This window comes from Meleagris gallopavo, chromosome 25, assembly GCF_000146605.3.
Source record: "Meleagris gallopavo isolate NT-WF06-2002-E0010 breed Aviagen turkey brand Nicholas breeding stock chromosome 25, Turkey_5.1, whole genome shotgun sequence".
NCBI lineage: Eukaryota > Metazoa > Chordata > Aves > Galliformes > Phasianidae > Meleagris > Meleagris gallopavo.
The window spans coordinates 5,561,975-5,575,382 of NC_015035.2; the positions used below are offsets into that span (position 1 = coordinate 5,561,975).

Below are 13,408 nucleotides of genomic sequence, written 5' to 3' on the forward strand. Positions count from 1 at the left end.
TTTCCTTTTACCATTAAATTATCCCGCACTGTTCATAGCACACTAACCAACCCTGAGAGTACAAAGCATGAGGGACAGCATTGTTCTGGGATCCTCTTTAGCCTTTGTGCCAGCGAGCTGTGACCAATCCCCCAAGCCGCCCGTGAGCCGCACGCGTCCCTGTCCTGTCCATGGGAGCTTTGCCACCAACCCCTGGGTCACCCCATCATGCAGGGGGTCGGGTACAGCAGTTCCTCCCACCAACAGATTTCTGCCCACATCCAGAGACCTGTGCCATCACCCCTGCTGATCGCATCTCCTGAGCTGTAGATCAGCTGTTGTGCCCCTATTCCAGCCGTTGATATAAACACACCTCCGTTCTTTGCTTTAGAAGAGGGAGCATGCTTCTGTGGTGTCTCTTCCAGGCAACCAAGCACCCCTGGCTTTGGGCTGGGGCTTGTCCTGCTCTTTGCCACGTAAAACCTCCTGGGACATTAATTTTGGTGTATACTGTGTTCTTTTTTTTCCCTTTTGAAAGACGGTGCTCTCTTGTCCTAAGAGCCTGAGCCAGAGGTGTGCATGGGGGCAGCAGGAGGAGTAGTGGAGAGGTCCCACCCCTGGTCTGAAGGCTTCTCCCTTCCATCTTTCCTCCCATCCATCTCTCCCAGTCCCTTTTCCCCATGCTGGGCAGGCAGCAGCTCTGATGTCCCAATGCTTGTCCAGCCCCTGCAGTCCCAGCATAGCTCTGGAAGGGCAGCGTTGGGGTGGGGGTGCTGTGATGTCTTAAGAAACCTCTCCTCTTCCTCCTCCTCCACCTCTTTCTCTTCCTCCTTCTGCTCATTGAGTAACCTGTGCTTTGTCCTTCTCCCTGCCAGGATGAGAAGGAGCAGCTCATCCAGTCGAAGAGCTCCGTCGCCAGCCTGGTGGGACGATCCAAGAGCATCGTTCAGCTCCGGCCCAGGAACCCGGAGCACCTGGTGAAGAGCACCATCCCCATCAAGGCTGTGTGCGACTATCGGCAGATCGAGGTGAGGGCTGGGAGGGGAAGGCTGTGTGGGTTTGAGCCCGGCTTTGAGTGGGAGGGCACAGCGTGGCAGGGGAGAAGTGCCTGCGAGGGTTTAGAACTAGTTTTGTGGTGTCTGTCAATGAAAATCAGGGATGCAGTGGGAAGAGAGGAGGAGGGAAGGAGCCGGCTGTTCTTCCTGGAGGAGACTTCCACATCTCAGGTTTATTCTGGGAAGGAGTTAAAGTCCTTTTCCCCAGGGAGGATGGGCTTCATCAGCCTCAGCCAAAGCAGCATGTGTGGCAGCCAGCTCCGCTTCCTGGCCCCTTCCTCTCCAGACATGGATGTGCTGCTCCACTTGGCAGTGTCTCGTGCTTTTGCTCGATCAGCTGCAGGGATTGAAGGGGATGTGAGCCTGCAGGAGGGGTGTGAGCCGCAGGTGGGTGCAGCCCCACTGACGGGCTGCGTGTTTGTTGTTGGTGCCACTGCAGATCACCATCTGCCGGAACGACGAGTGCGTGCTGGAGGACAACTCGCAGAGAACGAAGTGGAAGGTGATCAGCCCCACGGGAAACGAGGCCATGGTGCCCTCCGTGTGCTTCCTGATCCCCCCTCCCAACAAAGAGGCCATCGAGATGGCCAACAGGTAACCTGCTGCCGGGGGTAGGGCCCAGGGGTGCAGAGACCTCCTGTGCAAAGAGTGGGGTTAGGGCTGATGTGCCGGGAGGACTGGGGCTGATGGAGCCGCTCATTCCCATCGCAGGGTGGAACAGTTGTACCAGAAAGTGATGGCTCTCTGGCACCAGCTCCACATGAACACAAAGAGCCTCATCTCCTGGAACTACCTGCGGAAGGACATAGCCTTGGTGCAGAGCTTCAGCATGGAAAAGGTGCGGTAGAAACTTCAGTGCCTGCGCTGCTGCACACTCACACGGTGCTGGGGAGAAGGGAGTGTGAAGGTGAAGAGCAGGGGCTGCCAGGACCTGCAGCGACGTGGGGCGATGGCAGAACCTGAGCCCGGGGGCTCAGCACAGAGTGATTGCAGTTTTTCCCATTAAAAAGAACACCCACAGTTTGCGCTGAGTCGTAATAAGGATAAGGGATTGATTGTGGACCGAGCATTTCGTTAGGGATGAGCAATGATGGAGGGGGCTGACATGGGGGAGCTCTCCTGTTCTGCTCTAAAGAGCAAATGGAGGTGATGGAGGCACGGAGGCTTCGGCGACCTGCAGGCTGTGATCCCGTGATGGATGTGCTGCTTTTCCCCTTGCAGCTCCGCTCCCTGGCGCAGGGGGAGTGCCAGCAGGCGCTGAGGAGCCTCCAGGCACACTATGAGGACTTCCTGCAGGACAGCCGCGACTCCGAGCTCTTCTCAGTGTCAGACCGTCTGCGCCTGGAGGAAGAAGTGGAGTCTTCCAAGGAGCACATCCAGCAGCTGCTGGAGTCCATGGAGAATGGTGAGCTCCGCAGGGCTGATGGATTAACTAGGAGCTGTGGGGACCAATAAACAAAGGATTTATGGGACAGCTTCATTTTCTCATCTGTCTTGAGCTAGCTGGATGGCATTGTGAACAGCTGCTCTATTTATTCCTCCATCCATTCAAAGATTCGGCCTTTGTCCAGTAATGTTCCCACAGCACAGGCTTGGCTTTGCAGCCCCAGGTTAATGCAGAGCCCTCTTCCCCTACCACTGCCAGAGACAGGCTTGTCACTACTCGGGATGTGTCCTTCCTGCGGTCGGTCTGCTAACAAAACGGATGAGGCAGCCGCAGTCCCACTGCTCAGAGCTCAGTCCCGTTAGGATGTGGGTCTTGGTGCGGTGTCCTGTGCTGGACCTGTTCTCACTCCATTGCAACGAGAAGATCTGATTCTCTTGTTTTCCGCCTGAGCAAAGGCCTCAGCACCGCACTGCCAGCACGGTGGGCTCCGAGCAGGTACTGAGCGGGGCTGTGAGCTGCTCTTTCGGTTTGTCCCCGATTTGCAGAAGACAAGGACGAGACAGTGGCCAGGACGTATCTCTCTGAGCTCCAGAACATCCGCCTGCGCCTGGAGGAGTGCGAGCAGAGACTCGTGGGCCGCATCCAGTCCCCCAGCAGCAGCCGAGCAGATGGTGACAGCATCCAGGAGAACACCATCCGCATCGCCGAGCAGGAGGTCGGTCCCCAGCTGGGGATGCTGGGTGCTGCCCTCCGCGCGTGCCTGCAGCAGCTGTGACCCCGCTGTGCCGAACGTGTGGGCAGCGGGTGTGGGGCTCGAAGGGAACTTCCTGCACAGACAAAACCAAGTGGGCTTCCTGCTCCATCTCACCCCGTCTCCTTCGCCGCCTGCTCTTCTCTGCCTGTTTTGGCACTCCTTTCACCTTCTCTCCTTCCTCCCGCAGCGCACACAGGACGATCTGCAGCGGCTGAAGTCTGACCTGCGCTGCGTTTCGGAGCGCTGCTGCAGCTTCCTCAGCAAAGCACCCAGCGGCCCCAGCACCCCGCGCCTGCGAGCTGAGCTCGACTTGCTGGTGACCAAGATGGAGCAGACGTACGGGCTGTCCTCTGTCTACCTGGACAAGTGAGTGGGGCCTGCCTCTGTGTGTGGTTCTGCTGCTGACCTTCCTTCTGGTCCTCTGACACAACCGTCTGTGTTGTGACTCGGGGCGCAAACCGCCTCGCAGCCGAGAGGATCTCTGCCAAAAGTGGGATGTCATTGTGCTGCCTCTCTCTGACTTGCCAGGCTGAAGACGGTTGATATTATCATTCGTAACACCCAAGGAGCAGAGTCTCTGGTGAAGGGATATGAGGTGAAGCTGAGCCAGGAGGAGGCTGTCCCGGCTGACCTGACAGCAATTCAGGCGCACAGAAGTGCCCTGCAGGTTGGTGCTGCTCACTTCAAAGAGTGCACAGAGAAACCAGCCAATGCTCTGTTTGTCGAGCAGATTCCTTCCCTTTCTCTGCTGAATTTACATTGTGTGCTGTTTCTCCTGTCCAAAATAGCTACTGGGAGGACTTGTCTCCCTTATTTCATTGTAAAGATAAAGGAGCAGCCATGGCCTTGTGCTTCCACTTGTAGGCACGTGCTGATGCGTGCCAACCTCTTAGCAGCTGTGTGTTCTGCTGCACGAGGACAGGGGCTGCTGAACCAATCAGACCTGCTCCAGGCTGGGAATGTGCTCCCTCCTGTTGGCATCTCCCAGGTCTGCAGTCAGCCTGTAGACACTGCAGGTGGTGCAGCCCGGGAGGATGAGCTCCTTCGCTCGCTTTGCAGCTGCAGAACAGAGGGCTCTCTGATTTAATGACAGCCTTAGGTGAAGCTCTGTGCTCCGCTTTCTGTGACGTTAAATGTGAGCTGCCTTGTATTGTTTTTGAAGCAATGGCTCGGGGAAGTGAAGGGCAAGAACTCGGTGTTCTCCGTGTTAGAGGAGGAGATGGCGAAGGCGAAGGCAGTGGGGGAGCGGCTGTACCAGCTGAGACAGGAGCGCAGCATCGACCTCGAGCGCTACCAGGAGAAGGGGAGCCAGCTGTGGGACCGCTGGCAGAGAGCCTGCGCCCAGATCGAGACCCGGTGAGAAACCTCCTGCTTCCATTCCCAGATCTGTTTTCGTGCTTCAGCTGAGGGCTTGGGTCAGGCTTCTTCGCACCAGTAGGGGCCTGGGGTGACTGGGGTACCCCTCTAACCTGCGGCGGGGTTTCGCCCCTCTGATCTCCATTCTGCTTTCAGCCACACAGAGCTGGAGAGCATCCAGGAGGTGCTGAGCGATTACCGCCAGTGCCACAGGGCCCTCATCCAGTGGATCGAGGAGATCACCGCCCAGCAGGAGCTGATGAAACCCGGGCAGGCGGAGGACAGCCGGGTGCTGTCAGAGCAGCTGAGCCAGCAAACGGTGAGATGGGAGCGTGGGGCGTCTGACAGCGAGCTCACTGCCCTGACCACAGCTGCTTTTGCTAAAATCCCTTCATCGTTGAGCTTGAGAACATGAATTCTGAAAGACTGGTGGGGAAACAGAGGAGCTCCTTACCTTGAGGTTGAAATGGGCTGTGCGTAAAAGATTGGAGTCTGAGGCTTCACCCAGAAGGCAAAAGATAGGAGCTGAAGTTTGGTACATTTCACCTGTGGCTGCCGTCCTGACAATCATTTTTTGCTCTGAATTTTTTTTTGAAGGCTTTGGCTGCAGAAATCGAGAAAAATCAAGCCAAGCTGGACCAGTGTCAGAAGTTCTCCCAGCAGTACTCAGCTGCTGTCAAGGTAAGGGCCCTTCCTAAACCCAGGGCACAGAGACAGTTTGCACATCGCCTGCTCTTAACCTCCTGGTTAGCGGAGAGGTGACTGTGTGTGCAGGCAGCCAGCAGGAGCTGGAGCTCTGAGGGTGCCAGTATGAAAGAAGTGGCTGCAGCGTCCTTCTCCCCGCCCCGGCTGTGTTTGCAGGACTATGAGCTGCAGCTCATGACGTACCGTGCGTTTGTGGAGTCGCAGCAGAAATCCCCCATGAAGCGCCGGCGCATGCTGTCCTCCTCGGATGCCATCACTCAGGAGGTAGGGACGTGTCTGAGCCTCATGCCGGGGGTGGGGGGGTTCTTCCACTCCATCCAACCGCCCAGCAGCCTCTGTGAAATGAGCTCCTTTCTGCTGAACTCGATGGATAAATACAGTTTCCATCCTCGCTGTTTTTTCCAATAGCCAGAGAGGGTGGCTTAGTGCTCTAAGCACCAGGTATGAAGTACCTGGACTGCTGGGAACCCCTGGGCCAAATGCAGCGGGGTTGGCTCGGCGAGGTAAATAACCAGAGCGCCATGCAGCATTGCTGCGTGTGCATCTTTGGGATGAGATCTTGAGAGGCCCTGTCTGCTCCGTGTGGAATTAAAGATCCCAACAGCCCGCTCTGTAAGAGTTGAGCACCCGCCCCGTGTCCGTGACCAGAGGGTCCCCTCGGCTCCGGTGTTGTGCAGCATGCAGTGCGTGGCCACGTCCCTCCCCTCCGGCGTTGCTGCCGTCAGTGGGGCCACGCTGGGGATCTTTCCAGGGCAGAGGTGCTGCGTCCGTGTCATGCGCTGTGAAGTGCGGTGCGACCAGCTCTGCTGGCTGTGACTGATGTGCTGCCCTTCTCTCCTTTGCAGTTCATGGATTTGCGCACTCGATACACAGCTCTGGTAACGCTGACCACGCAGCACGTCAAGTACATCAGCGATGCTCTGCGGCGGCTGGAGGAGGAGGAGGTGAGGGCACTGCATGGAGCTGAGCTGCATTCACATCACTCAGGCTCTCTTCCTAGCAGCGCAGGGTTGCTGCTCTGCTTCTCTAACATCTGCCCTCAGCTTTCAGTCCCACGTTCAGGTTGTGTCTCAGGTGCTGCTCCTGAGAGACTCTGGAAATCTGGAACCCCTTTGACACAATTTTCTTTCTCCTCGATTTGCAGAAAGTGGTGGAGGAGGAGAAGCAAGAGCATGTGGACAAGGTGAAGGAGCTCCTGGGCTGGGCTGTGGGCCTGAAGCAGAGCGTGCAAGGCAGAACAGCTGCTGCCCGGAGCAGGGAGCTGGGAGACATCGAGAAGTCCATCTCAGAGCAGCAGGTGGGCAGGGACCTTCTGGGCCCACCTCTGACCCACACATGTCACATGTCCCCTGTCCTCTTGGTGTCACTGTGTTATTCAGCTTCCAAGAGAGCAGTCCTTCCTCTCTCATGACCACAATCCCTGTGGGGGCAACCATGAGGCTCTTAGCTTAACTTCTGCTGTTTTTCCACAGCTGAATTAAGCTTCCTTCTGCTTTTTCAACAGGCCCTCAATGAGGAGCTGGCTGCAAAGAAGGAACAGGTCTCTGAGGCCATCAAAACGTCACAAATCTTCCTGGCAAAGCACAACCACAAGTGAGTTCAACCTGAGGAAGGGGTAGGTGGTGGCAGCAGCTGGGCAGCTGTGTTACCCTGGGTGGGCACTGATGGACTGACATCCTTGAAGTCCAGCGCCTGATTTCCACACAGCAAGGGGCCATTTTTTCTCATCTGCAACAACAGCTATGAAATATGAAACCTTTATACTGTCGAGACAATACTTACACACTTCAGTGGTGATCCAGCTTGGTACATTTGGGGGTTTGGTCATTATAATGCTGGTCAGCCTTTGCCAAGCACAATTGCTCTCCCTCCAATGAGCAGGGCAGTGGGAAGAGGGGACTCATGGCGGGTTTGGCCTTTTCCTTTGGGAGAAGATCATGTCTGTTCTGTGGAGCTGGCAAATACTTTGTGGAGCTCCCCTGAGAGATTTCCCGTTCCCTTGCAGGCTTTCCCATCAGGAGAAGGATCAGATTTCAGCTCAGGTGGCTGCACTGAAGGACACGTACCAGGCACTCTGCACTGACACCACGGAGCAGCTCCAGCAGCTGCAGAGCCAGCTGGCTCAGGAGGCAGAGCACAAGGTACTGAAAAAGGTGTTGTTTGGTTGTGTGTCTCATGGCTACCCACTGGCACGTGGTTGCCCTCCCATCTTTTCTGTCCAGGCCTCACCTGGGGGCTGGCCTGGTGGCTGGTGGCCCAGCAGGAGCCCTGGCGCAGCTCACTGAGTTGTCCTTTGCAATACTTTGAGTCAGAGCTCGAAAGAGGGTTGGCTTGCTCACATGGTGGGCAAAGAGGTAAACGGTCTTCAGTCCTGAAAGCGCTTCCCCAGCAGTCTGCCTCCTCCATGTGATGCCCTTCTGACGAGGAGGGCTGGAGGCACAGCAGGAGGCTTCCTGCAGGGCACATTGCCTGTGCAGCTTCACGGCGTGATGAGGGCTTTGTTGGGGTCTTGGCTGAAGGAAGACCCCCCCAAGTGGAGGCTGTGTTGTCCCACCGGCCCCGCAGGGCTGCTTGGGGCCCCGCACGCCCCAGTGCTCTGGGTGCATCCTTCCTGCCTCTGTGCCAGCTGTCTGCAGTCATTCAGATATACATGTACGTGTTCTATAAGTGTATATACATGTGTCGGTGGATATATTTGTGTGTTTGCTTGCTGGCTCCCTGTACCCTGAAGCAATGACCTGCTCAGATCTGGTTTTGGTGCTGGGTCGGTGAGTGAAGCCCTGTTCCAGCAGGCCATGGACTCATCTGAGATCTGCAGCCGTCACCTCCCAGCGCAGCATCTCCCCTCGAGTCGGCCTCCCCGGCACTTTGGCCGTCTCCCCGTGAGTCCCAGCCAGCACTGGGCTGCGGCTCGGCCGTGGCGGCTGGGAGCACCTGGCAGCAGGAAGGGCACTCGGTCCGCTCCCTCTTTCCCTTTTCCTCCCTCGTGGGCAGGAAAACGGCTGCGGTGTGCAGGCTTTGCCCAGCCCTCTCAGGCCGCGTCCTTGTGGCGGGGCTCCGATCAGAGCAGCTTTCACTCACGCTCTCACAGCCCAAGAGGTGAGGTGAGGGCCGGCACTGGGGCTGTGCTGCAGATCCTTGGCCCATCCGTGAGGCTGCAGCGTGGCTGCCGTGGGGTGCAGTTGCTTCATTGTACAGGGAGCGTGAAGGACTCTTAACATTTGCTTGCTGGAAACATCCAACTGTCAGACAGACGTTATAAAGTTAAAAAGAAAAAAAAAGCAAAGCAGAGCGCGCTGAATTGAGCATGATGTGTCCTTGTACAGTTTGTGTTTCATGTCAACTGTTTTTAAGATTAACTGACATCCTTGCTTACAAGTTTAACTAACCCTCCGGGACTTAAGCAAACAAAACACACAGAGTGAAAGAGGACGACCTGTGTGGGGGGTTCTTTTTGCAAACAAAACGGTCGCATGCTGGACGCTAACACCAAGCTTTACACTGTGTGTGATACGGCTGAACTGCTCCATAAGGCTCTGTCTTTAACTGCTCAAGGCACACCCTGCAACTCTGGTAAGTAAAAGCCTTTTACTCCCCTCCTCCCATCTCCTCCTTTATCATTCTCTTTCACCTCTTCTTCTCTGTCTTTCCGTGGCTTGTTCATCTCTGAAGGTGTGTGTCTGAGTCTGGCAGTGCTGGTTGGTGTTCCCAGCACACCCACCTGCTCCATGGTGGGGGGCACTGGGCAGCTCTAAGGGCCAGGGCTGCTGGCCCCACTGCTCCTGGGGTTCTGTGATGCAGAATCACTCCTCCCCACCGGAATAACAGAAATAACACAGTGCTTGAATCAACTCTACACCAGCTGGGAGAAATCAAAAGGTCCAGAGTGCTGTTACTCTTTGCCATTAGTTCTCACCTTCCCTGCAAAAAAAGCCCCTCCAGAAATACCAAAGTCCCAAGCCAGTCACTGTCCCCGTGCTGGGAATTACAGCTTTTTGTGTTTCTTCCCTTGCCCCCACAGAGCACAGCTAGGGGCTGGCATAGGGCAGAGCAGTTGGACATGCTTGGGGAGCTGCTGTGCATGCCAGGGGCAGTGCCTGTGCCCAGTGCATGGCTGGTCAGTGCTGCTGGGAGCTCAAGGCCTGTGGTGTTCCCTGGGCGCCTGGCACAGAAGGGCCGGATTTGAGCATGGCAGAAGTCAGGGTGGAAACTGCACTGGAAGAGGTTCCTACCTGCCCTGAAGGGACATCTTCTGGGGCTATTCTCTGTTAGTATGAAGTGGGATTCGTGTCATCTTTCTGTTTTTAAAACTTGAGTTGTGGAACAGCTTTGGTGTCTGTGTCAGTTTCCTTCCCTGTTGCTCCGTGGAGCATTAGGAACGCTTCTGGGTGTTGCTGCTTGCTGCTTTGCTGCGTTACTGGTGGTAATGGATGTTGGAAGCATTTTGGTGCTGCCTTTGGTGATGGACTAGCTGAGCATCAATACTTGCTGGAGCCTGAAAGCTATCAAATGCACCAATGCGTGTGCTGGGATACCTTTGGAGTTGCACTTCAGACACTTTGGGAGTAGCTCTTGGGCCTGTTTGGTTTTTTTTGGTCCACTCCCTTGACCTCATGCAATCTGAGTGCTGGAAATGCTTGATTTTGGTTTGATTCTTGTCCTTCTTTTTCTGTTCCAGGTCAGCGAAGCAGTGGCAGGAGTGATCGACCTTGGGACGGTAGAAATATTCCCTGTCTTTGGTGCAATGCAGAGAGGTCTTATAGATCAGGAGACCGGCCTCGTCCTCTTAGAGGCTCAGGTGATCACATCCGACTTGGTTCTTCCAGAGACTGGTGAAAAACTCTCCTTGGAGGAAGGTCTGGCAAGAGACATCATCAACCTCAGGACTTTCCATGTGCTGCGGGAGCTGAAGGATGCTCTCCAGCAGGTGCATGAAGTCCGACGCGAAGGGAGGCAGCTCCTACCTGCTGCTGCTGCGGTAGAAGAGGGGAGGATTAGTGAGAGCACTGGGCTAAAGATTCTCGAGGTTGAACTTGTCACCGGCGGCTTTAAAACCCATCAGGGCAGAATCAGCATGCAGAAGGCTGTGCAAGAGAGGCTCCTTCCTCCCCAGCTTTACTCCAGGCTGCTGTCCCACCTGGAGAGTAATAAGGATTTGATTGACCCCAACACTGCTGAGAAAATCAACCTATCTGAGCTCTTGCAGCGATGCATCCTCCACCAAGACACTGGACTGAGGTTTCTCCCGGTCAAGCAGCTGGCAGGTGGGATGGTGAGCCTGAAATCAGGCAGAAAAGTCAGCATCTTCCGTGCTGTCCAGGAAGGGCTGATAGACAGACAGGTGACGGTGAGGCTGCTGGAAGCCCAGCTTTTTGCTGGTGGCATTGTTGACCCCAGGACAGGGCACAGGCTGGCTGTGGACGAGGCTGTGAGACATAATTTAATTGACCAGGATCTGGCATGCACGCTTCTAATCCGGCAGCTTCAGACAGGTGGCATCATTGATGCAGCCACAGGAGAGAGACTGACAGTTGATGAAGCTGTAAGGAAAGAGTTGGTAGCACCACGGCTTGCTTTGGTGATCCTGGAATCCCTCCGGTCCTTCATGGGGCTCTTGTGGCCGGAGACAGGGGAGGTTGTCCCAGCTGCAGGTGCTTTAGAGCAAGGGATCCTGTCTACAGAGCTGGCTTACAAGATTCTCAGGAAGAGGCAGCTCATTAAGGCTGTCTTTATACCAGAAACCACTGAGGTGTTGTCCTGGAAGAAAGCGGTGGAACATGGCATCTTAGAAAGAGATGTGGCAAAGAAGCTGAAATCCATGGTGATACCTGATGTGATGGGCAGCGTGCAGCTGGCAAGCAGGAGCTCCTCTGGGGGGCACCAGGGACAGAGGGACCCTGAGCTGAGGGGTGATGATGAAAAGCTGATGTTCCACTTGATGACCCACAGCTACATCAACATCCACGACGGGCAGAAGCTGCTCTTAGTAGATGGAGAGTTGAGCAACCTCACTAAAGACCTCATCCAAACCCAAGAAAATGGATCCTGTGCACACCCACTGGAAGAGGATGAGAGCTTTGAGGAGACAAAGGAAACTGCAGTTCTTGAAAGTGAGCCTTGCAACGGTGTGGCTGTGCAGCAGCTTGAGCTGCAGCTTGCTCCTCTGCAGGAAGGAAGCAAAAAGACCCTGCCTCCCAGATCCACTTTGGAGAACGGGGAGGTGGGGATGGGACCTGGAAGGCTCCTGTTGGACCGCGCAGGAGATGATCTGCATGTGGAGGAGCAAGGGCAGGTTTGTACTGAACGGGCCACCACCCGAAGTGAAACTGATGCCAGATCTGGGAGAGAGCAAATAGCTTCTACAGGCAAGGAGAAGCATCAGGTAAAATTATCCATGCCAGGACAGCCCTGCAAATCTGGCAGTGGATTCAGAGAAACAGAGGAAATGATCATTAAAGCAGAAGAGTCCAAACCCATTGCAGCAGATGGACTGGAAGACATCAAAGATCAGAAGAGGGCATTGGAAACCGGGGCAGGTGTTGTGAAAAGCGAGAGCCACTTGGTGGTGCCTATTTGTGCAAGCAGAGAGAGACTGGAAGTCGTGGCAGGGAGATCTGGAGGCGCGAAGGAGCCTGAATTAGAGGCAGAAGGTGTTGGAGAGATTTACTTCTGGAATGAGGAGACGGCTCAGAACGGCACTCTGGGAGGAGAGGAGGCTGTGCTCACCAGAACTGCAGAGGCTGAGCAAATGGAGTGCACTGAAAATACTGCGAGCGTATTGCACGTGGAAGAGGGACCGAGGGAAAAGGTGTTGGGTGGTGAGAGCGTTGGTGATGCAGCCCTGCCACGGCCCTCGGATCGGGACGGGGATGTTCTGGAAACGCTGCAGATGCAGCTCCAGAGCGGCGGCATTTTGTGTGAGCAGATGGGCAGAACTCTTCTTCTGAACGAAGCTGTGGCCTGCGGTGCGGTGCCCGGCCACACGGCTGTGAAGCTGATGGAGAAAATGAAGATGTTCAGTGGCTTCTTTGACTCGCACACACGTGAGTCTTTAACCACTGAGGATGTCATTGAAGAAGGTCTGATGGATGAGCAGCTTCTCCAGAAGGTGCTCACGTCTGACAAAGCCATCAGCGGTGTTCTGGACCCGGGCAATAACTTTGTCTACTCCGTCAAGGACGCTGCTGCCGTTGGCCTTCTGGACAGGGAGACGGCGATGAGGCTCCTGGAGGGGCAGGTGGTTACCGGGGGGATCGTCGACCTGAAACGTGGCAAAAAGGTGTCGGTCACTTTGGCTTCAAACCTCGGCCTCATAGAGCCAGCGAGTCAGAAGGAGCTGGTCAAGCTGGAGAAGGCTTCCAAAGGGAAAAGCACCGATGAGGCCACCAGGCAGAAGCTCCTTCGCTTACAGGCTGAAACCAGCGGGATTGTGGATCCCAAAACCAAGCAGCCTTTGACTGTTGCACAGGCTGTTGAAAGAGGGCTCCTTGAGAGAGAAAAAGCATTTCAGCTGTTGACCAGGCAGATTGCTGGCGGGGGGATCCTTCACCACGCCTCCGGGATGAGGCTCTCGGTCAGTGACGCAATGAAACATGACTTGATCGATGCAGATTTATGTAATGAACTCACGAAGGCTGAAGGCGTTTGCCTGCAGGAATGCACCCACCCAGTGACAAAGGAAAAGCTGCCCTTGCCCCGGGCGGTGGCAGCAGGGGTTGTTAGTCCGGAATTCCAGAGGAAAGTGCAAGAAATCCAGGCTGGGGCTGGAAGCGTTATCGATCCCAGTTCTGGGCAGAGAATGGCACTCAGCCGGGCAGCGCAGGAGGGGCTGCTGCCCCAGGAGGTGGTGCAGAAAGCCCTGTCCTCCCCGGAGCTGAAACACGGCATCGTAGACCCCGAGAGCTGCGTGGTTGTGCCCTACGCCGAGATGGTGAAGAAGTGCAGGATTGACGTTGAGTCCGGGCAGAGGTACCTGGAGGTGCATCCCTTCAGAGCCGTGCGGGACGAGGCGTCGGGCCGGGCGCTGAGCTGTGCCGAGGCGCTGCGGCTGGGGAGGGCCGACCCCCTGCCCACCCTGCGGCTGCTGCAGGGCCAGGCTGACAGCGGGGGCTTCGTGGAGGGGGCTGTCAGCAGCAGGCTGTCCCTGCAGGCCGCTCTGCAGCGGGGGCTGCT

At 55.9% G+C, this 13,408-nt stretch overlaps 1 protein-coding gene across 1 annotated transcript in view; it reads left to right on the forward strand.

Annotated features, from left to right (window-relative positions):
- Positions 1-827: 827 nt before the first annotated feature.
- LOC100550622 (microtubule-actin cross-linking factor 1, isoforms 1/2/3/5) overlaps positions 828-13,408 on the forward strand; it is a gene marked incomplete at its 5' end in the record, with an annotated part of 20,896 nt that continues 8,315 nt past the window's right edge. The window contains 16 exons of the mRNA XM_019622750.1: positions 828-1,007; positions 1,474-1,628; positions 1,746-1,872; positions 2,256-2,439; positions 2,967-3,136; positions 3,363-3,541; positions 3,704-3,842; positions 4,338-4,531; positions 4,688-4,850; positions 5,129-5,212; positions 5,393-5,500; positions 6,082-6,180; positions 6,381-6,533; positions 6,741-6,829; positions 7,242-7,377; positions 9,915-13,405. Coding sequence (XP_019478295.1) covers positions 828-1,007; positions 1,474-1,628; positions 1,746-1,872; positions 2,256-2,439; positions 2,967-3,136; positions 3,363-3,541; positions 3,704-3,842; positions 4,338-4,531; positions 4,688-4,850; positions 5,129-5,212; positions 5,393-5,500; positions 6,082-6,180; positions 6,381-6,533; positions 6,741-6,829; positions 7,242-7,377; positions 9,915-13,405 — 5,651 coding nt within the window. The remainder of the gene's footprint in view (positions 1,008-1,473; positions 1,629-1,745; positions 1,873-2,255; positions 2,440-2,966; positions 3,137-3,362; positions 3,542-3,703; positions 3,843-4,337; positions 4,532-4,687; positions 4,851-5,128; positions 5,213-5,392; positions 5,501-6,081; positions 6,181-6,380; positions 6,534-6,740; positions 6,830-7,241; positions 7,378-9,914; positions 13,406-13,408) is intronic.